Below are 22,526 nucleotides of genomic sequence, written 5' to 3'. Positions count from 1 at the left end.
GAAAGTTCTATTTGTGGGGAAAAAAATTTTGTTTGGGTACAACGTCCGATGACCGCGCAATTGTCAGTTAAAGCGACGCAGTGCCGTATCGCAAAAAATGGCCTAGTCAGGAAGGGGGCAAATCCTTCCGGGGCTGAAGTGGTTAATAAGCCAATCCACTTCTCCACAGTTCCTTGTAAGAAGGGTGCATATCCATGGGTACATGAAAAAGAAAGGCTCCACTAGCGTAATATTGTAAAGCTCAACCTTTAATCCAAAAACAATACCCAGTCCACTCACATTTAAAACATCTTGTATCAAACATTGTATAGTTCATAACTTGATCGAATGATCCCCTTCAGTCTCACCACCTCCATGCTGGCTGACGACTATCCAGGGAAATGCCAATCACTCTCACAACATTAATGCGATGATTCTGGTTGCCGTCCAGTCACACCCTGATGTATGTTTCGTTCCTTCCGACTTCGCCACAGGATGGAACGGAAGATCACTATTAGATTAATGGCTGTGTGTTGAGTTATTTTGAGGAGACAGCAAATTTAAACTGTTATACAAGCTGTACACTCATTACTTTACATTGCAGCAAAGTGTCATTTCTTCAGAATGTATTAACCTGATTTACATTGAACCCTATGGGAAAATTTGCCTCGGTTCGCGACCAATTCATTTCACGAATTAAGTTTGTGAACCGAGGTATCACTGTATATATTGACTAATAAGTTGGTAGATAGGGACATATGAATATGCTGAGGCAAAATGGTAATTCAGCCTGATATATACACAACATCAAGGTTTTAATATCCTTATAAAACGTTTATTTAATATACGACGATGTGGGTACCTAAAAAGTCTTCCCTTTTTTTTTTTTCAGATGACACTTGGTAAATCCATCATATGCAACAACTGACTTTCCACTTTCTTCAGCAAGTGTGTGGTCCTCCATATTACAAAACAAGTACAGGAACCTTCAGAACTGCTAGCAGTGTTATGGCACCACAGCTTATTTACTGAAACAAACATGTTCTGTATTCCTGAACAGAACACAAATGCCTGGATAATAGTTAGGAGTAAAGCCAGTAATGCTACAAGTCACAACATTTTTTTTTTTTTTTGCTCCACATTTAAGTCCTGACTGTACAGCCCTATGAAATATGTTAGCATCAGGGATAATCAAAATTAACTACATATACTACTATTCAATTAGAATCATATAACATTTTCATCATAGTAAGATGATTTTACCCCCACCCATCATACTGATAGCAACACTGGGCGGTACATTACATTTCTTCAAAGCTGAACTCCAGGCAAATAGCTAAATTAATACATTAAATACAGATAGGAGAGATGTTTTACCTGCTAAAATATCTGTGATTCAGTCCATTTAATTCTGAGATTTGCACACCTCTATCTGGCAGGGAAGGAGACCTGATTTTGCTCTGCTGTAGCTCAGTAACACCTAGACTGCTTTCACACTAAAGCGCTGCTAGTTTTAGTGGCGTTTTTGTGACACTTTTCGACCATTAGCGGGGCGCTTTTAACCCCAAAAACTCCCATGTTGCGGCACTTCGGAAAGCGCTGCATATTCATTGCAATGGGCAGGGGTATTTTGGGAGCGCTGTATACAGTGCTCCCAACCCGCCTCAAAGATGCTGCTTGCAAGACTTTTCCGAACGTCTCGAAATCGCACCGCCCGGATGTGAAAGCACCCATTGCAGAGAATGAGAGTCAGTTTTCAGGTGCTTTACAGGCGATATTTCTAGCGCTAAAATGTCTGAATACTGCCTCAGTGTGAAAGGGATCTTACAGGTCTGCTCTCCTCTCCACCATACAACTGGACATTGAAAGGAGACTGATCAGCTGATCTCTCTTCTCACTTTGCGTTTCTTCTCCCATCAACATGTTTCTTGCACTGGTAGTACAACTGTCTACCTATGCTGATTCTCCCCAGTTTAGGCTCTGAAGGTACTTACACTGTTTTTAATAAAAAAATGATGTATTAATAAATACAGAGCTGAATTCATTTGTATCTTTTATATCTGTCTAGAGATCAACTTTAAGCTGCAAGTCTGTGATTTTGAAACTAGTAAGTACAAGCCGTGACATGTTTGAAATTTCTGTCAATTACAACAATCTAGATGCAGTCATAAAACTATCCAGGTCACATCCCAATTGAGTTTGTTGTTATTTTATACATTTATTTTGGTTGGTGGTGTGGCAGCTCACAAGATTTATTAAATTTTGAACAATCCAGTTTGTTTATCCCTTGCTTTCATCATCTGCAGACCAGAGTAAAAAGTAGAATTAAAAGTAATACAATCTTTGTGTTCATTGTGGTTTAAATAGAAAATATTTCAGATTTAATATAAAAAACAATAATATTCTAAAAACATTTTCGAATAAGCTATAACTTTCAAAGACAACGCATTTTGTAATGTTGTTATCCCTTTTCATTCTTCAAAATAAGACTTTATAACACTCGCTGTGATTAGGCCAAAGGGCACAAATTATGGGGGTTTTTTGGTCTTTTAGTCCAGATTTAGATGTTCCTTTCCATGGGATCAAGAACTGAGCCAGAAAGACATGTTTAGGAGTTCATGACCGGGCAGATCTATTACAGGTACCAGCACAAGACACGGCGCATTCTTCCCCCACACCTTTTTCAGAATCACCGGAAAATCTGCAAGAGAGACAAAAGGGTTTTTCAAAACAAGTGCTTTTAATAATAGTCCAATATAGATTATATAGACCTACATCCCAAACATAGATAAAACTATACATGCACATGCTAAAAGTAAAGTGTCCCTTTATATAATGCCACTGTATAGTGCCATTCTGTGCATTTTTTTATAATTCTTTTGAATAATGCTTGTAATATACTGTACATGTATGTTCTCTTTGCGTCTCTTTCAATTTTATTACCTAAATCACTTACCTAATGGAAAATACAAGGGTAACTGGTTAGGAACTAATGCCAAAAGTACTGCTCATGGGTATTGGGCTAACAGGTCAATTACTTAACAATCTTCGACTATATAGGTGCTGTCAGGAGTAAGCTGAAGAAGGTGAAGCCCAGAAACATTTCCCACCTGCACACTATACTCTTTAGTGTGTGGCATCTAACTTCATCATTCTGACTGGACTGGACTACCTCCGCTGACTGGACTACCTCCGCTGACTGGACTACCTCCGCCAGAGCTGAAGCTCCTGTCTCTAGGATCACCTGCTGATGGCCATGGGCAGCAATTCTAGTATCCCCAATTAGGTTAATTAGCGAGTGAAAATTGTTCTGGCTTTGAAGGGTGCCAATATGTAAAAAAATCAAAAACAAAAAGCATTTTATACACCAGCTAAGTGTATACGTTTATTAAAAACAATTATAAAAAAGAGGGTTTAAAATGTACTTACAAAAGTAAGAGGAAACAGGCATATCATCAGTCCTTAATCACTGGCGAAACTCAGTGAGGCGGCAGCCGGGAGGCTGACAGAGTAGAGCCCGAAGGCACCTGTGTAGGACAAACGGAATGCGGCTGAGGAGTGGTGTAGGAGCTAGAAACTTTTGACAAAGGGGCGTCTCTAAGCTCCAAACATGTTACCACCCATTTCGTATAGATGTCACTATGGACGACATCACTTGAGGTTCCGGTGCTGGCTTGCGTTGCAGCTCCTGTTTGCGGATACTACCTCTGACTTGCTAAGCTTCTACACCTCTCTCCTCAGCCACATTCTGGTTGTCCTACACAGCTGCCTTCGGGAGCTACTCTGTCAGACTCCCGCTGCCTCTTCATCAAGCTTCGCCAGCGATTAAGGATTGATGATATGCCTGTTTCCTCTTACTTTTGTGAGTGCATTTTAAACCCTCTTTTTTCTAATTGCTTTAATATAATTGCTTTTAATAAATTGATACACTGATGGTGGTGCCTTCTGCTTTTTTGTTTTAGTGCACAGAGACCATCCAATACTGTGCTGGAAGAGCTGCAGCCATTGTGGTCCCTCTACGTTTGGACTTCCCATCATATAGAGACTTAATGGGTTTCCCCTGGAACTCCATCGCTCTCCATTTGCGCTATTGAGTCTTTTCCTGCTGCTTACATTATGTGCTCAGTATGGTTTTATAGTTTTCTTTGATTTAGTTTTTTTAAGTATGAAAAGGATTTTTAAGGTGGTTGTTTTTAAATTTGATTGTTCTTTCCCAGTTTTTCACTTTCTTTTTCTACTTGGACAATGTACTCTCAAGGGGAAACAGAAAAAAAGTGCGTACATAAAGGTGATGAAATTCACTGAATAGGCCCCTTGAAATTAGGTTCTGGTTCACACAAGAATTTCTCTTACAGTGCACAGGCTCAGCTACCCCTCCTTGCCCCTCTCTGGTACAGCTGGGATACTTGTAATGAACGATTCCTTGATTTAATAAAGGCCAATTATTGCTGCTGTTTATCTGCTCATTTGAAACATTTTGGGATTCAGCAAATTGCAATGCTCCCGGCCTTTCCAATTTCAAGAGCTGCTAATATCCCCATCAGGCCCTGAATTAATAAAGCACAACAAAAAAAAAAATTCTCATTCTAAGGAGATTATCATTACACAGCAAGTCCCTCCTGGTTCCCTGGCAGTGTGGAAGTTACATAGAGAGGATTCATTGAGGTTGCAGAGCATTGTCTCCTGACAAAACATAATCCTTCAGTTCCCTCTGTAGCGGGAGATCTCTCTTTTGCCCATGCTTCCATTACAGTGTGAGCCATTTTCTAAGCATTAAGGCTCTGAAACTGCATTGTCGGTCCCAAATGCACAGAGGTATCCACAGATATACAATAAAGTTTAACACAAATGGCAAAATAACTGTTTTATCAGAGTAGCTGTTTTGTCCTAGACCAAGGAATTAGTGTTATGTTATTCTTCACTGTTACAATACTATTCCTGTGATATTTGCATACAATCAGCATATAGAAAGTATTAGGGATTCAGTTTTATGCACTTGTGGTGTCCTGTGGTGGTGGTGAAAATCAAGACAAATATCAGTAGATCGGTAGGATAAAAAGCTTGTACAAGATGTTTTAAAGCACCTCTCTCTCTCGCTTTTAGGTATAGTTTTCAATGTCTGTACAATTTTGGCACTGTAAACTTAAATGCTATTATAGTAGGCAATATGCAGTAAGAAACTATGGTGCAAAGCTGGTGCAAAGCTGGTGCAAAGAGCGACCTCTGGCCTGCAGGCTGCAGTTTGGGGACCCCTGGTGTAAGCAAATGTTCCAAGATACAAACAGCACCAGAATAAGAACCTCCAGCACAGTCATTTCAGGATGGACAGCCCCAGAAAAAATAAAAACCAAATGTATTCACTCTTCCCCAGTCCACTTGTAATTGAACTAACAAAGTGATTCTAAAGTCTCTTTTTTAACCTAAAATAAAAAAAGAAGTTTATACTTACCTACTCTGTGCAGTGGTATTGCACAGAGCAGCCCTGACCTCCTCTTCTGGGATCCCCCGCTGGTGCTGTCTGCTCCTCCTCTTCAGGGTCTGCCCCCATAGTAGTAAGCCACTTGCTATGGGGGCAGATGTATGGGCTCACCCCTGAGTCTGTTTATCTATAGACGCACACTGTGCAGCTCGGCCCAACTCTCCACTCCTTTTTTTTTTATCATTAAAGAATTTTAATTGAAATTTCCAAACAAATAACAGAAATATTAAAGGCAGCTGGTTATGGTATATATCAATCAGGTATAGCAGTAAAACATTTACATACAAATCTCAAAGTAATGGACAATAGTCATACAAATGATCAAATGAATCATACATAAACAGTATAGTAAAATTCCTGTTTACCCCATTGGGTTCTAGCTGTAAACAGGCTCTAGCTAATATAATGACAACATTATCATGGACAATACAAAAGTAAAAAAAAATGGGAATCCCACCTAATACCTGTGTGTAGTACTCACCCTATATTTAGAGGGGGGGGGGGGGGTAATCAATTTATGATAGACAAGGGTATAAAACAAAAAACATAGGATTCTATACACCCAATTGAGTTAACTACATAATTTATTACTTCAGAAGCTATACAAAACATTGCTAGCACAAAAAGCAGAACCCCCACATTCCCAAAAACCTCCCAAAAACATCCCCTCCCCCTAAAAAAAAATCCCCAAATACCCCACCTTGTATGGGACAGTGATGCACCACCCCTCGTGAATAAACAAGGGGTGGGGGACGCAATCCCTACAGGGAGCTGAGCCCACCCTCTCCAATACGAACACCCCCCTTAAAAATTACTCTAAGCCAACCTGTCAAGGATCCCCAGAACCCACGAAGGTGCAGTGATCCACTTTGAAAACACAAAGGGCATGTAGTACACTGCACCGTAATGGAAGGGGGATACACTGGCCAATACGTACCCACACTCTACTAAACCCACAGGGATATCTGCCCTGTCATAGGTCTGTCAGTCATGTGTGGAATGGGGGTGATTGAAGAGCGGGATAAACACTCCGATATTCAATCAATATCAGCTCACCCGATGTCCAGCTTGGTGAGCACTGGTAACACAGGTAGAGTTCAACTATGTAAATGATCAGTCCTGACTGCCGTTACCTGAAGCAGGCTATCCACATGGGAATGTCGAAGGAGATACCTGAAATGTAGAGATGAATGAAGCAAGGAATAATTGCTGTGTAAGATCAGTTATATGTGCACCGCGCTTGGGAGTTTGTTACAGTATAAAATGTGATGATGCATATCAGCACAGAAAGATTCCCACAGCATGCAGGTAGATACAATCTGTCACAAATGTAACTAAGCTCCTCATGGCTCCAATGTAATCGGTGTACTCACAGACCACCATTCACAATCTCCTGCAGGCGGATGGATGAGCAAGCCGCTCAACATACTCTAAGTACATACGGTTCTACTGCAAGTGGTCTCCTCAGTTGGAGTACTCGTGTCTGTGCTGATCAGCTGGTATACTCCAGTGTAATCAGAGGCGGCTAGTCTCTCCAATCCAAGGAGGCGGTCAGATGGAATTTCTGGCCAGTGCATCAAAAATTCGGGTTAAGGTCCCTGAAGTTCATGATGGTAAGGCCAATAAAGGGAGGTTTTTGGGAATTTGGGGATTCTGGTGTTTGTGCTAGCAATGTTTTGTATAGCTTCTGGTGCAATAAATTATGTAGTTAACTCGATTGGGTGTGCAGAGTTATCATGGACAATTCAAGAAATTAGAAAAAGAGAACTGTGAAACCGCGATGTTACTCTTGGATTAATACTGGCATATAGTTTAAGAACTGCAGCTCATGTTTTTGAGTGAAGTAGAAGCTCTAGGATGACTAGTCCATATTTGCCATAGTTTCTCAAACTTGGCCGTGTTGTCATTTTTATATGCCAACGTCAATCCATACTGAGCTTGTGTATTCAACCGTATAACAACATCAGATAAGTTTGGTGCATTTTTGGATTTCCATAGTTTTGTTATAGGTCAACCTTGCTGCTAATAATACATTTGCTACTACTGTTCTATACTCTAAAAAGTAAAGATCCAGATTTATTCCTAGAAAGGCCATTACGAGAGTAATAGGGCGTACACACGGTCGGACTTTGTTCGGACATTCCGACAACAAAATCCTAGGATTTTTTCCGACGGATGTTGGCTCAAACTTGTTTTGCCTACACACGGTCGCACAAAGTTGTCGGAATTTCCGATCGACAACCACGCGGTCACGTACACCACGTACGACGAGACTAGAAAAGGCCGGTTCAGAACCAAGCGCGGCACCCTTTGGGCTCCTTTTGCTAATCTCGTGTTAGTAAAAGTTTGGTGAGAGACGATTCGCGCTTTTTCAGACTCGTGGCTTTCGGATCGTTTTCTGCTGTTCAGTTTGTGCTTGTGGGTTTGTAGCTGCTCTTCAGTGCGTGCAGCAAGTTCCGCGTGACTTAGTCATTGTATTCTTGTTCGTTCGTTACTGGTTTTCAGGTCGCTCTTCACAGGCCTTGCTGTTCTTCAGTGCATTCTGTTACTTCGTTCTGAGCAGTCGACCGTTTTCTAGCCATGTTTCGTATGCGTACTCCTCGTAGAGTTCGTGCTGTGCGTGGGCTTGGTGTTGGGGTCCTGACCTTGACACAAGTCCAGTCCATGAACAGGGTGGGGAGGAGTTCATGGACCAAGAATTGGTTGCGTCAGCGTGACCAGTTCTGTCATATGCCTTTGCTCCGTGAGATCCGTGAGAATAATCCTGATGATTTCAGGAACTTTCTCAGGATGACGGACCCCATATTTCACCGTTTGTTGGCTTCGCTGACCCCTTATATCAGCAGGCAGGATACCTGCATGAGGCAAGCCATCACTCCGGAGCAGAGGTTGGTCGCTACCTTGCGGTATTTGGCCACAGGGAGAAGCCTGCAGGACTTGAAGTTCTCGACAGGCATCTCCCCCCAGGCTCTTCTTTGTGGACATTTACTGCTTGTGTTTGTTTTAGCTGACCCTGACAGAAATGTGTGGAGTCCAGAAAATGTCGTGATTGTGTAACCTTATACAAAGCACTGTTGGCTGTTATTTACTAAATGCAAAGACATTTTCACTACAAGTGCACTTGCAACTGCACTGAAACAGCACTTGTAGTGCAAAGAGGATTTGCCCTTAGGAAATTACCCCCATTTTCTCATAAAACAACAATTACATCACCCCAAAAGTGTTGTAGCGTTGAGACAATAATCCACACATTCTTGATGAACAATCTTTTTAATACCAGCACAATCACATGTGCATTTAACAAAGGTTTTTCTGACAAACCAACATGTTTGTTGTATAATAATTTTTGTGGTGTCATTATCCAAAATCAAAATGTCCATTTTATAGAAAACAGGCCTGTGTAAAACCCACAAGAAAAGACACAAATCTTGATCTTACAAAGTTCACATTTGGTAGAACTGGAAGGCAATATCAGACATGAGTATTTAGGAACTGTGTTTGATATTGCGTTCAGATGGGGGGAAATCACCCCAGGAAAAGCCAAATTTGGAAGATGCACACAAATTTCACAATGTCAACATGTGCTATCTGCCATCACGGGGGATCAAGGGACGTGTTTTGGGGGAGAAAGCCCTTCCTCACCGCTACTTTGTTATTGAGGAAGGGGTTGCACCCCCAAAACGCGTCCATTGATCTCCCGTGATGGCAGATAGCACATGTTGGCACACTGCGTGCATCCTCCAAATTTGGCTTTGGGAAAAATCACAAAAACATTTAGCACATTGTAGCAGACAAAAGAAGAAAGTGATTTGGAGGGGCTTTAAACTCGCCCCAAAACATCAATGATGTTTTTATATTTTGGAATAACATCATTGATGTTTTGCTTGATGTTTTCCAATTGTAAATTACACCCCATGATCTCCCCGATCAGGATCTGGGCACTTTCGGATGTGAAAGGATCTTCATCCACAACCTCACGATCACCTAAAAAGAGAAGAACCCCAAAATAAATTAGGTTTGCAAAAAAATGCCGCCATCCATCTCTTACGTGAGCCTGTGGTTGCAGACACTCACCTGTTGTGGTGACTAGTTCCACCACGTCTTCATCCTCCTGCTCATCTTGTGTTGTTGGGATTTCCCCTTCTTCCAGAGGGGGGGGGCCTCTGGTCTCCTCAGATGAGGGGTGTCCTCCAAGTCTTTTCTCCCCTATGTAAAACAAAAATGGTATAATTAGCACACAGATATTTCATGTCAGAACTATAAAGATGAAACATTGCTTGGAAGTGGGGTACAATGATCTATTTTAGCAGAGTTCCAAGATGTAGCTTTTTTAGTGTCCTTTGTCAAGCTGCAATACTTTACCTGTTTGGTACAAGCTTCACAGATGGAGACCCCCCTATAGTATACACTGGAGCACCTGTGTGTCCCCCCCTAATAAAAATGGTGTTCTTGTGTCCCACACTAGTGCTCCAGTGTCCAGATGTGAAAACAGCTGCTGAGTGTCCTCTCCTTACACACAATCTAATTTGCATTTCATTCTAGTAACAAAGTCATCTACACAACCCAATTCTTTGAAGCCAAGTATAGGGCGTCAAAATGGTGGCCAAATGCATATGGCCTAAACAATGGTATTTTATCGTCCGAAATAAAAATGTGTGATCCGAACGAATAATGTGCCCATGAACATGAAAGTTGCCATTTTAAACTGTACAACAGTTCCTAAAAGCACATGGAGCAGCACGAACGTAATAAACACAAAAAGAATAGGAACACAGCACAAATACTTACTTTTTTGCAGCACTCTCCGGATCTTTCTGTACTGCTCATGTTCTCGTAATTTCAGGTCCGACCACCGCTTCCTGAGCTGATCTTTCGATCGTCGTACCCCGAATTTCCGGTGCAGACTCCTGACCACTTTCGCCATGATCTTGGCCTTTCTGACATTGGGGTTGGGGTAAGGCCCATACTTTCCATCATAGTCGGCCTTCTTCAGGATGTCCACCATTTCCAACATCTCCCCAAAGGACATATTTGAGTCCTTTAATCTCCTTCTGGATCGGGACGTTTCAGGCTCCGGCCTTTCCTCCCCCTCCTCCTCGTTGCTACAATTAGCACGATCCTGCTGTCTATCCGCCATGTGCTCTTCCCCCACTGGGCCGAACGAAAAGGGGCGGGGAATAGACTAGAAAGAACATCAGGGGCGGGCGGAGTTATACGCATGCGCAGTGTGTATAAATCGTAACGCGCGCGTCTTACGTACGATCTGTGAGCGGAGGAAGGAGCATCGGAGACGCCGATCGTGCTAACGAAGGTAGGATCTAAACTTGGGCCTATACTGCTTCGAAATGGAAGCCTATATTGTAACAAGATTAGGGGAGTTTGGCCTGACATTAGGGTTTGTCTTGTGTTGTGTCTTGCAGAGAAAATGGATGGGTTCAACGACCACAATTTCCTGCCCCTGTTCATAGACAAGTAGAGGGAGCTGCCCTGTCTGTGGCAGGTCAGACACCCCCACTATAATCACAAACAGAAGAGGCAGGCAGCGCTGGAGAAACTGCTGGAGTTGGTGAAGCCGGTGGTCCCCACAGCAACCATCCCTTATTTAAAAGCTAAAATTAGTGGCCTGAGGAGCACGTATCTTAGGGAGCGCAAGAAGGTCACAGATTCCCAGAGGTCCGGAGCTGCAGCAGATGACGTTTATGTCCCCAGGCTGTGGTACTATGAGAGACTGCGATTTCTGTCAGACCACACTGAAGTCAGGGAATCCCTCTCTACTCTTCCTTCCACACTTCCTTCCATACCAGCTGAGGCTTCTGATGTCCAACCCAACCTGGGACTTCCAGCCAGGAAGAAGTGGAGGAGCCCAGCTTGAGCCAGGTATAGCATTCTTCTACAGATTTCTGGGCAATAAATAAATGATGTTTACTAGATGTTATTATTGATCACTAATTGCTGATTGAAAAAAGTGTTTTACATATCAATAGACAGTAGTGGGCACCCAAAATTGGGACAAGAATGCAAAATGCTGGGCTCAGAAGGATAGTCTGTTATATTTGTTAACATTAAATTTGCAGCAGTCAGGAGGTGAAAACTGTGTGTGATTGATGAAAACAATACTAAAACTATGTCCCTTTTTCATACACAGGAAGACCTCAGCCAGGAGGAGGTTGTGGAATGTGGCAGTCAGGAGGAGGCGGGGATTAGTGTCAGCCAGGAGGAGGCGGGGATTAGTGTCAGCCAGGAGGAGGCAGGGCTAAGTGTCAGCCAAGAGAAGCCTGGGACAAGTCGCAGCCTGACTGAGTCTCAGGTCCCTCCCCTCCGCCTGCCACATAAATAAGCCAGGAAGGCCACTCCCAGTCCTGTGCAGGATTCAGCATACAGGCTGATCCAGGAGGCTTCGGCGTCCCTCAGAGCCTTCCCCAGTCCTGCAGAGGCCTTTGCCTGCATGGCTGCCACCAAATTGCAGGGCATGCAGGAGGGCCAACGCAGGATCTCTGAGGACCTGATTTATAAAGTCCTACGTAAGGGGGAGAGTGGGGAACTGACACCCAAGACGGATGTCATTGAGATCGACGATCCTCCTCCTCCTCCTGCTGCCACAACTCCACCACCACAGCCACCGCGTGGAAGGAGGCGTGGAAAGAAGACCAGAGAGTGATGGCCCTGGGTTCAGTCTGGTCTGACAGAAGATGCAGTCTCTCGTATGACCACAGCTTGGGGACACAGATGTCATCTGCTGCTTTCCGGATCTCTGGGACTTCTGGACCAGACTGCCCTCCCTTAGATATGGACTCCTCAGGCCACCAATTTTGCTTTTAAATAATTGATGTCTGCCCTGGGGGTCCAAGGCTTTGCCAATTTCTGCAGTTTCTCCAGTGTTGCCTCCCTCTTTGTTTTTTTATAGTTGTGACCCCTTAATAAAATTTTTTAAGGTAAATTCTACTCTCCTGTGTGTGTGTTTTCATCCAAAAAGGACAGTTTGTTGGTGACGATTCAGGTACATTTCTAACATAAAATGTGAAATTAACAAGGGACAACAACACCAAACAATCTCCTACAGATTAAATAGAACAACATATCAATGGTGTTGTGGGAACTTGTCACAAAAAACACACAAACATTTTCGGGAGTACAAATCAAAATCACCAAAAAAAAAAAAAAAAAAAAAAAAAGAGAAACACAAAAAAAGATTCTACATTAAAGGCAAAAAAAAAGATACAAAAATATGTTGTCAGATGTGAGAAATCAAAATATATTGAGGGAATCCCGATAAATAGTAACGAAATAAGTTTGTGAGAAGTGTGTGTGAATATGAGCAGCAAAACTAAGATATTCTTGTCACATTATAAAGAAGAAGAGAGTGCGCTGTATTAAACCATTTTGAACATTGCAGCGTGACGAAAGTGCTGTATCCATTGCGAACGCTAAGTTTACCAGAACGAGCTGTCCCGTGTCGGAATTTCTTCTGAGCATGCGTGGCACTTTGTGCGTCGGAACAGGCCACACACGGTCGGAATTGACGCGATCGGATTTTGTTGTCGGAAAATTTTATCTTCTGCTGTCCAACTTTGTGTGTCGGAAAATCCGATGGAAAATGTCCGATGGCGCCCACACACGGTCGGAATTTCCGACAACACGCTCCGATCGGACATTGTCCATCGGAAAATCCGACCGTGTGTACGGGGCATAAGGGGAAGTAAATTACCAGTGAGATTAGCAATAAATGTTGAAACTGATTTCCAGAAATGACTGATTTTTTCAGCTCCATAAAATTTGGTAAAGGGAACCAGTTTGTTCATTGCGTTGCCAGCAAGTTGGGGAGAGTGGTAGATATTGGCAGGATGATGCCTTAGTACTCAGAATTATGGCCTTATCACATCATTCCCAAGAAATAGATAGGGAAAGATCCTTTGCCCATTTCAGCATATTATTGGTTTTACCAGATTTAGGGACACTGGATTTGATTTTTTAGGACTCACTCAGGAGTAAAGCACTAGCTACATGAATAAAGTAGGTATTCCCCTTTATTATAGCCTTCTAGCAGAAACAAAATGTGAATTTCCTTTTATAGCTGAGTAAAGTTCATGATTAACAGTGGACAGACTAAGTTACCCATATGCAGGGGAAAACTTTCATTTGGGTTTGAGTATCCTGTTCACTAGTGTAACTGTCAAAAAAACAAATACAACAACTATTGTTAATATGACATTTTAGGATGATTCCCCAATGTTCTGTGCTAAGAGTTCACAGATAAGGCAGTTCTGTGGTATGAAACTTACTGTATATATTATTATATAATGTATATTATTGTATGATATTTGCTTAACAGTGGATATGGTTGTCATGGTAAGAATATTTCAAAGTTGTATAGCTTGGAAACAAATGAAACAAAAATCCAAGCACAGAGCTTCATATATTTGAGGAATTAGCTCTCACACAGAAAAAAGAGCTGCATGCGATTGCCTATGATTAATGTTTTTATCCAAGTGAAAGCAAAGCCATCTTCCCCAGTTCCTTAAACCCCTGGCACCCAACCTAAGACCTGCATGCAGACCTTCTGCTAAATGATTGGATATATTTATTTCACTCTTTCCTAATTTTATTTGTGCTGTACATTATCGTATCCCTTTTTATGCTTTTTTTTCAATCTGCACTTTAATAATGAATCTTCCTGACAGGAATACCATTTGTGGTGGCAGTAACTTTAGAGAACTGTAGGGACTAATAATGTGGGAGCACTGATATGTAAAGGTACTGCAATGTGGAAACATATACCCAGTTTTTCACTGTCTCCTGCAGTAGGTCTCCTACTCATGTAGCATGCCTGATGTTTCTAACCAATTCCTGTAGCGTGTCTCTAACCAATTCCTGTAACGTGCCTAAAAACACAGACATTTTGTACGAGTAGAGACAGTTTTGAGAAACCAATCCCATATAACACAGCATCAAATAAACATCTAGATATGGTGGATGTGAGCCCTCTTATAACTACCATGTTTATTCTGTACAGGGAATAATCTGCCTTCTAGCTGTAAACAGAATACATTAAAAATGTTTCCTCCTATAAACAGAGCCTTGCATCAGAAATGTAAGTAAGCGAGGCACCTTATTAGCAGGCAGACACTAATTAGCATTCTTCTTGAAGTAGATATGAGCTGCCGCTGAAAGCTCTGTTAATGATATCACACCCATGTACAGGTCTTCTCCTGTCTGTATTGAAGACTCGCTATACTGGCACCAAGAGGGTGACATCAGCAAAATGTACACAGAGCACATGCACCCGCCAGGCAGGCACCAGACATTTGTTTTACTATTACATTTTATAAGAGTCATATGAATGGCCAGATATCAGAGCAAAATGATTTTAAGTGGATGGAATGAGCTGCGTGTGTAAAGAAACTTTCCCCACTGCATTTGCTACATTCAAACCAGCAATATTTTATTCACAAATTCAGAGTGTGAAGGGCCACTTTGTTAAAACAAATCTGTACTTTGTTGTGCAAAGTAAAAGAAACCAGTTAGCATCCACTAACTGGTTTCTTTTACTTTGTACGTGGTGATGGAGCAGTACATGAAAGGAAGTATAGGCTCCTTACTATGTCATCTGTCCAGCTAACCAGTTATTTTGCTCTGAATAGACACAGATCTGGTTTGAAATCATATAGATCTCACAGAAAACAAAACCAGGTACTGATTTGCTTATCACACATTAAATGAAATAAAGGTTTTACCATTTTTTATGAGAAGGAACACCCTATTGCTATCAGCAACATTTAATATCAAGTCAACACATGACAAGATTTCATTTAACTCATTCCATAAAAGGGATTAGGAATTGCATCATACAAACATGTAATGTGTAATGAGATACTGCAAATACTGAACTGTTCACCTTCATTTGTTAGGTTATTTTGGATTGCAATGCCCTATGGGCTACATTTGTAATTAGAGTTGCCTTGGCACTGTGTACGTTTCTCTTGATAGTACAAGTCAGGTTTTGCTGAGGTGGGCAGAATCAAAATCCCAGAACCAAAATAATGACAAATACAGTATAATGCAATAATTTCCACTACCTCATCCACTACCTCATCCGCTATACTTAAAGCCCAATTCCAGCGCCCCTCACCTCCCAGTCCATTTTCCTCTGCAACTGGAAGCCCCCGTATCTAATTTATGTTCATTTTTAGCATACTTACCCTATTTTAAAAATTTTCAGGCCAGTTATGTGATGAGTGGGACCCAAGAAGAGTTGGTAAAGTAATGTCTGTCCCGTTCCCTGCATGACTGAACTGTGAGTAAAGGGCATCAACATGATGCTCCCCCAGGGGGGTCAGATTAATGATGTCCTTCATTCACAGGAAGGGAGTTCACAGGAATCCTTCCCGCTGAGACAATGGGGTTGGGGTTGATTTATTAAGTAGGCTTTGAGGAATCCTTCCCACTGAGACAATGGGGTTGGGGTTGATTTACTAAAACTGGAGAGTGCTTCCAACTTCAGCTTGTTCAATTAAGCTGACAAAAAAAAAAGAGAAAATCTGGAAACTGATTGGTTTCTAGTCAGAGCTGCACCAGATTTGGCACTCTCCAGTTTTAGTAAACTAACCCCATTGTGTTCTGAAAGCGGGGACTTTCTGATCAAGAAAATTTTTCCAATCATTGATAGACTTTTGCCGAGCGGGAGCAGCCATGCATGGATCAAAATTCTGCTGGTCCCTACTGAGCCGGCCAAATTTTGATCCATCTATGGTAGGCTTAACCCTCAAGTATACTGATAAACATATACGTTGCAAAAAGCTGTGACTCACCTTCCTGGAGACTTTGCAACTCTAAATTGTTACTTCTGTAGAAAGTTCTGCAGCACAATGGTATTAGATGTTGTGAAGAAAGTTCTGAGAAAGCTTTCTGGAGCCGATCTTCTATAAGAGTGCTCACATGATGCCAGTCTAACACAGGTTTCTGAGGTGAAGAAGCAGAGACTGACAGAACAAGGGAAGCACATGTCTTACAGCTGGATATGGAGCCTTCAAGCATTGCATGATAGCCCGATCTCTGTATGGATGACGAGAAATGACTCTGGTCAACAGGATCACTTGAAGTAGCCAAAACGTGCCATTCTACCACAGCCCCACGTGGAAGCCTCGGAACTACAACCACGGTGAGCATAGGAGTAACATCCTGTAAGCAAAACACAAAAACCTTTATTTGCAACTGTAAACACCCAAACAAATTTACTGCTAGATTATAAAAACATTATCAACTATATAAATGTCAGCAACATGTTTATGAAGCCACCATGCTTCATTAGTGTTCTTTACTTTGTTGCTCTAGACCCCAGGCCAAAACACTGTCACATGGATGGGCAGTGTGATGTCATCCACTCAGGTAAGTTCAGGAGCTTACTAAGAGTGGACCCCTGTAAAGTGGAGGTGCCCAGGTAAGGTATATTGGTGAGTATACCCAGTTTTGGGGGAGAGTGCTAAGCTGCATAGGCAGGTTTTGGTGTACTTTGTTTAAAATTTAGGGTAATGTGAGAAACTTTGTTGCTGAAAAAATGAAAATATGGGTTTCCTGGCATCTATGTTGACCCTTTAGCATCAATATTTTTGGGTCCTGGAGCTGGAAGAAGACAGATCAGGAAGTCAGAGAAGAGAAAGCCTGCTCTTTGCACTTGTGAATGTACAGTGGATCAGCATAACAACCAGGCAGTCAGCATTTGCAGAATGAGGTCACCAATCAGTCTATGTGTTCTTCTCAGAAAATGTTTCCTTTGGCTTGTTGAGGATACTGGATGTGCTAGACACACCCGAAAAAAACGTCATTAAAGTGTCATTAAACCCAAACTATGAAATAATCTCATTACATGCTATATAACAAAGTGTGCATACTCTCAAAGCTACTCAAGCATTAATTTTGTCTAAAGTGAAATATACCTGGCTGATCCTGCCTTCAGCTGTCCCTCCCATCTTCTCTGTGTCCCCACTGTAGTCTGAGACCATGCACACCAGCTATAGTCATCAACTGAGCAGGCTCCAGTTTCAGTTCCCTTGTAAGTCGCTGATTTCCTCCTTTTTATTATATGTGCAGCCCATGTGACTATAGAGTCACACATATGGCCATATACAAAGTGGTAAATTACATTCACCTCCTTTCTCCTCCATGTCCTCCTATTGCAAAACACTATGAGGGTGGCACATAGTATGCTGATTGATTATATTCAGTAAGAAACTCACAAAAAGCTTAGTTTTAATATAAATATATCAAACGTATTTGCTAAAACCTGTAAAGTTAAAAAATAACCATCTTTGACTAAGCCTATACTATATTAATGCATAAAAGTACACATTTGATGTTCAATAAAATTTATTGAGAGCTGTAAAAGAGTTTTCGATACTCATATATTAATTTGAATTGCTCTGTTGAAACTTTTTTTTTTATAATGTGACTGGTACAGCACCATTCAGGGCTGTGCAGACACAAACGCAAACTCATACTACAGAGGTGCTCTGCTGATGTAGAGAGCATACATCAGCACAGTAATAGAAGTCCTCCCAAGGATCTGGATGCCAAACAAAGAAAGATCATATGACCACACAACAGCACTGCAGGAATAAGGTACCTAGAGGATTTAAAAAAAATACAGTGGCATTGAAGTGAATTATGCCAATTAAAAAAGTTGTAAAGGTTTTTTTTTTTTTTTTTTTTAAATAACAAATATGTTGGCCCCTGATACTCCTCTTCTGGGGTCCCCCACCGGCTTTCCTGGCTCTTCCTCTTCCAGAGTGCCCCATCGGAGAGCCACTTTCCAAGGGAGCACTCGTGCTCCCGAGTCCTGCTGCTGCCTCCATCGACACAGACAGCAGGACTCGGCCCCTCCCCCGGCTCCCGTGTCACTGGATTTTTTTATCCAATGAGGACCAGAAACATAGGCTGAAGCTGCTGTGCTCATCCCTATCACTGAAACGATCATGTTCAGGTGAGTAAAAGGGGGGCTCTGGAGGGCAGCTGCACTACAGTAGGTTTTTCACCTTAATGCATAGAATGCATTAAGGTGAAAAACCTCAAGGGTTTACAACCCCTTTAAGGCCCCTTTCACACAACAAGCCCGCTCGGATCCAACTGTCTGTTTTTCAGATGGATCAGAGCAGGCCACCCATTGACTCCTATGGGCAGGCGGGTGTCAGCAGAGATGTGTCCGCTGACACCTGCCTGCCTTCCGAGCAAGACATACGTATGGCGATAGGTTCAGCTATCTGTCTGGTGGATCGGATTGGATCTGATGAAAACAGACAGCCCATAGGAATCAGCGGGGCTCTGACAGGTCCCTCCCCGCTCAATGAGCAGAGACGGACCTGTCATGCGCCGGCTCAGCAGAGATCAACGGAGCGATCTCCCGCTGAGCTGGCAGACTCCACTGAGCGGATCCGTCCCCATGTGAAAGGGGTCTAACACTTCTCTTACAGTTTACAGAATGGTGAAAACATCCAGTCTTTCTGACCTGCTGCAGTACACCTCTCTCCCATACGTTGGTAAATTCTGCTACTTAAAATGAAAGGCAGGAGTTGGTTTGTAAAATCTCCAGCTGCTGCTGCTGTAAAAAAAAAAGGGGTGTCTAATAAAGTGTTTGTATCTACTCCATTTCATTATATGTAAAAAAAAGTTCAGCGCTGAATGGTTATATGTGTGTGTGTGTGTGTGTGTGAACCAATGTAAACACACTATATTGTATAACAACAATGGGTGAGTAAACACTAGTAAATAGTAAAGGATTTACCCAATATGAACACAATGTGATGTGTATCAATAATAGTGAATAAACGCTGGTAAATAAATATACAAATAAATAACATAAATTAATGTGCCCAATACAGATACATGTGAGTTAGACGTCAACACAATAAATGCATATAAGAATAATAAAGTGCATAAGTGCCTAAACAAATGCTGTTGGCCACAAGGAACTGGGCAACAAAAACAGAGTGCAATCATAAACACAAGTCCACCAACGTCCGTGTTGGATTGAACTCACAACACACTATGCAAATGTGACGGAATAAGAAAAAACAGTCTGTGTATTGGAAACGATAATAGATAACCGTCTGGAGAAGAAACACCCGAGGCTGTGCATCCGTCACTCAAGGGAAGGGTAGGTACTCTTACCAGAAGATGTGGACCCACTCGCCAGCGGCAGTAAGTCAATAAGGCATGGAATGGGAACTGGATCTCAAATGACGGTCTCCAGAAGTCCCACTTGCACCTACAGATCTCTCATCCGTCAGATGGTTGGAAGTAGAATCATATAAAAGAAAAAAGCTTCCACATGGTGTAGGTCAAAAATGTATGGGTTTATTTAAAAAATAGTACTGACATCATGATGATGTGTACAAATCAAATCAATGTGATCAAAAGGAAAATCCAGGCGCAATGTGCAGAGCTGGCTAGCATAGTGTGTTGTGAATTCAATCCAACACGGACGTTGGTGTTCTTGTGTTTATAATTGTACTATGTTTTTGTTTCCCAGTTCCTTGTGGCCAACAGCATTTGTTTAGCACTTATGCACTTTATTATTCTTATATGCATTTATTGTGTTGATGTCTAACTCACATGTATCTATATTGGGCACATTAATTTGTTATTTATTTGTATATTTATTTACTAGCGTTTATTCACTATTATTAATACACATCACATTGTGTTCATATTGGATATATCCTTTACTATTTACTAGTGTTTACTAACCCATTGTTGATACACACATATACCCATTCAGCGCTGCACTTTTTTACATATAACCTTACACAATTTGTCACATTGTAGTGTAAGCAGCTATTCTCTCTCTTAGTAGCGCAGCAATTTTTACACACCATCGTTCACTCTGTTTCATTCACCTGCAGATCAAAAGGGATGAGCTCTGATCAGCGGATAATGTTTAAAAGCCTAACTTTAGACAAAAAATAAACAATCAGCAAAAGTGACATGACTTATTAATACGATGTCTCCTGTGCTGATAGTTCCTTGCAATCTTCAGTTGGAAGTGTGTGTAAAATTCAACGCTGCCACCGATGTAAGCCTTGCGCCGGTGGCAGGGAAAGGGTTAAAGCACAACGACAGGTAAAAGTTTCTTTTTTTGTTTTTTTTGTTTTTTAATTTAAAGAGTCAGTTCACCTTTTGGGACATGTTATACCCTTATTCAGGATGTAACATGTTACTGTGGCAGCAGCCCCCGCACCCTTGTTGTGACAGTGGGCTGGGGATCATCACCTGCTGCCACAATCTGAAAAAAAAAAAAAAACACAGCTGTGCGAGACTCCGCCCGCCCGGCTACGTCATCCAATTGTAGTCCTGTATAATAATAATAATAATAATAATAATAATAGTGAATGACAGAACTACAAGTACCGGCAGTCTTTGCGGCTGACGGCTTGTAGTTCTCAAAGAACTACTAGGGTGCTGTCTAGGTAGTTCATTGATGCTTCCTGTCATTGTTTAACAGCCTACCCGTACAAGGTACTAGATACACAGACAGTCCGAAGGAGCCTCAGACTGCACCCTTGATCTACTGATCGAGGGTGCAATGCTTTGCAGGCCCCTAGTAAAAAAAAAAAATAATACATGCACATTTTTTTACCCTGCAAAAAGATGTGCATTTATTTTTTTTATTTTTTGTACAAAGGTGAACTTATTCTTTAAAATGTGTTTGTATTTAACCCCTTATTACCTTTTGGTTAATCCTAATCAGCCCTAATTACCTCTTTCCCCTTCACCCTTTAACTATTATTTTCCTGGTGTTTTTTTTAATTCTATTTCATTAACCATCAATATGTAAAACATTTTTTATGGTTTGTTTTTCTTTTGGTGTCACATTAAAGAGGTTGTAACCCCCCCCCCCCCAAAAAAAAACAAACAAACAAAAAAAAACAACCTGTAAGACAAAGGCATAACGAGCTAGTAAGAATCGCACACTAGCTCATTATGAAATACTCACTTTAGAACGAAGCCCTCTCAGCGGTGCCCGCACCCTTCTGAGACGGCTGACGTCTTCCCTGGTGTTTTTTTTGGGTTTGCGGCGCTGTCGCTGTGATTGGCGGGAGCAGCCAGTCACGGCACAGGGCCCTGAAGAAACAGCATGGGCAGCCGGTTCTTCAGAGCGCATGCGCCGATAACGTAATCGGCACAGTATATAGTAAATATCTCCTAAACAGTGCAAGTTTAGAAGATATTTACAGCACCTATAGGTAAGCCTTATAATAGGCTTACCTATTGGTACAAACAAGGGCAGTTTACATCCTCTTTAAGAAAAAAAAAGTGCTAAATTGAAAAAAAAAACCTTTATTTAATATTTGTAAATAACTTTGCAATGCTTTGTACCAAAATCATAATTTGAGTGACACTCTAAACAAGACAAATTATGAAAATACATGTATACTTTTTATCCGCAGTAACACTAGGGTTTTTTTTATGTATATAAACAAAAAAGTCAGTGCTACTACCCATACATCACATAGAAAGCAGAGATCCCGGGTGCTCGATCCACAGTCGCTGGCTGAGTAGGGAAATAAGGAAAAGATGATCTGCACTCCGGTGATTGCTCTTAAAAAGTGTAATATTTATTGGCAAGCCACAGTGACCAAACGCAAATGAGAACAGTTGATGCGTTTCAGCCTATAAGGCCTTAGTCATGTGCTTTTTTCATTTTTTAGAGGACTGCAACAGAGCATCCCAAGTAAAAGAAGCTCTCAGTTGCTCCATGTAATTACTGCATCTCTCTTAACTATTGATATATTTATCAGCCACACACAGACTGCATTTTTTTTAAGGAGTCAACCAGATCAAGGGCTTGCATTGTGAGAAGGAGCTGTATAGCAGAACCACTGCCTAGTACTGAAAAGCAGAAAACATAACTTGTGTCCCTAACAAGTAAACATGGTTGCTTCCATGTACATATATCATTACAAATTAAAACACTAAACATTAACACACATTTGAAAAGCAAGTTTTTTTTTTTATATGGTCCGTTACATAACTATGGGTAATCCTATACTATTTACTAAGCCAGCTAGCACTCTTAAGT

The 22,526-nt window shown here is 41.5% G+C and overlaps 1 protein-coding gene across 2 annotated transcripts in view; it reads right to left on the bottom strand.

Annotated features, from left to right (window-relative positions):
- Nucleotides 1–230: 230 nt before the first annotated feature.
- The window catches only part of DPH6 (diphthamine biosynthesis 6), a 198,109-nt gene continuing 175,813 nt past the window's right edge, over nt 231–22,526 (bottom strand). For both annotated transcript variants that reach the window (XM_073609884.1, XM_073609883.1), the window contains exons 14-15: nt 16,264–16,633; nt 231–2,680 (exon numbers count right to left, since the gene is read on the bottom strand). In XM_073609884.1, coding sequence (XP_073465985.1) covers nt 2,562–2,680; nt 16,264–16,633 — 489 coding nt within the window. In that variant the 3' untranslated portion in view covers nt 231–2,561. The remainder of the gene's footprint in view (nt 2,681–16,263; nt 16,634–22,526) is intronic.

The sequence above is a fragment of the Aquarana catesbeiana genome, linkage group LG13, assembly GCF_042186555.1.
Source record: "Aquarana catesbeiana isolate 2022-GZ linkage group LG13, ASM4218655v1, whole genome shotgun sequence".
In the NCBI taxonomy this organism is placed as follows: domain Eukaryota; kingdom Metazoa; phylum Chordata; class Amphibia; order Anura; family Ranidae; genus Aquarana; species Aquarana catesbeiana.
The sequence above is the reverse complement of the archived record's forward strand: the minus strand, read 5'-3'. Positions and strand labels throughout refer to the sequence as shown.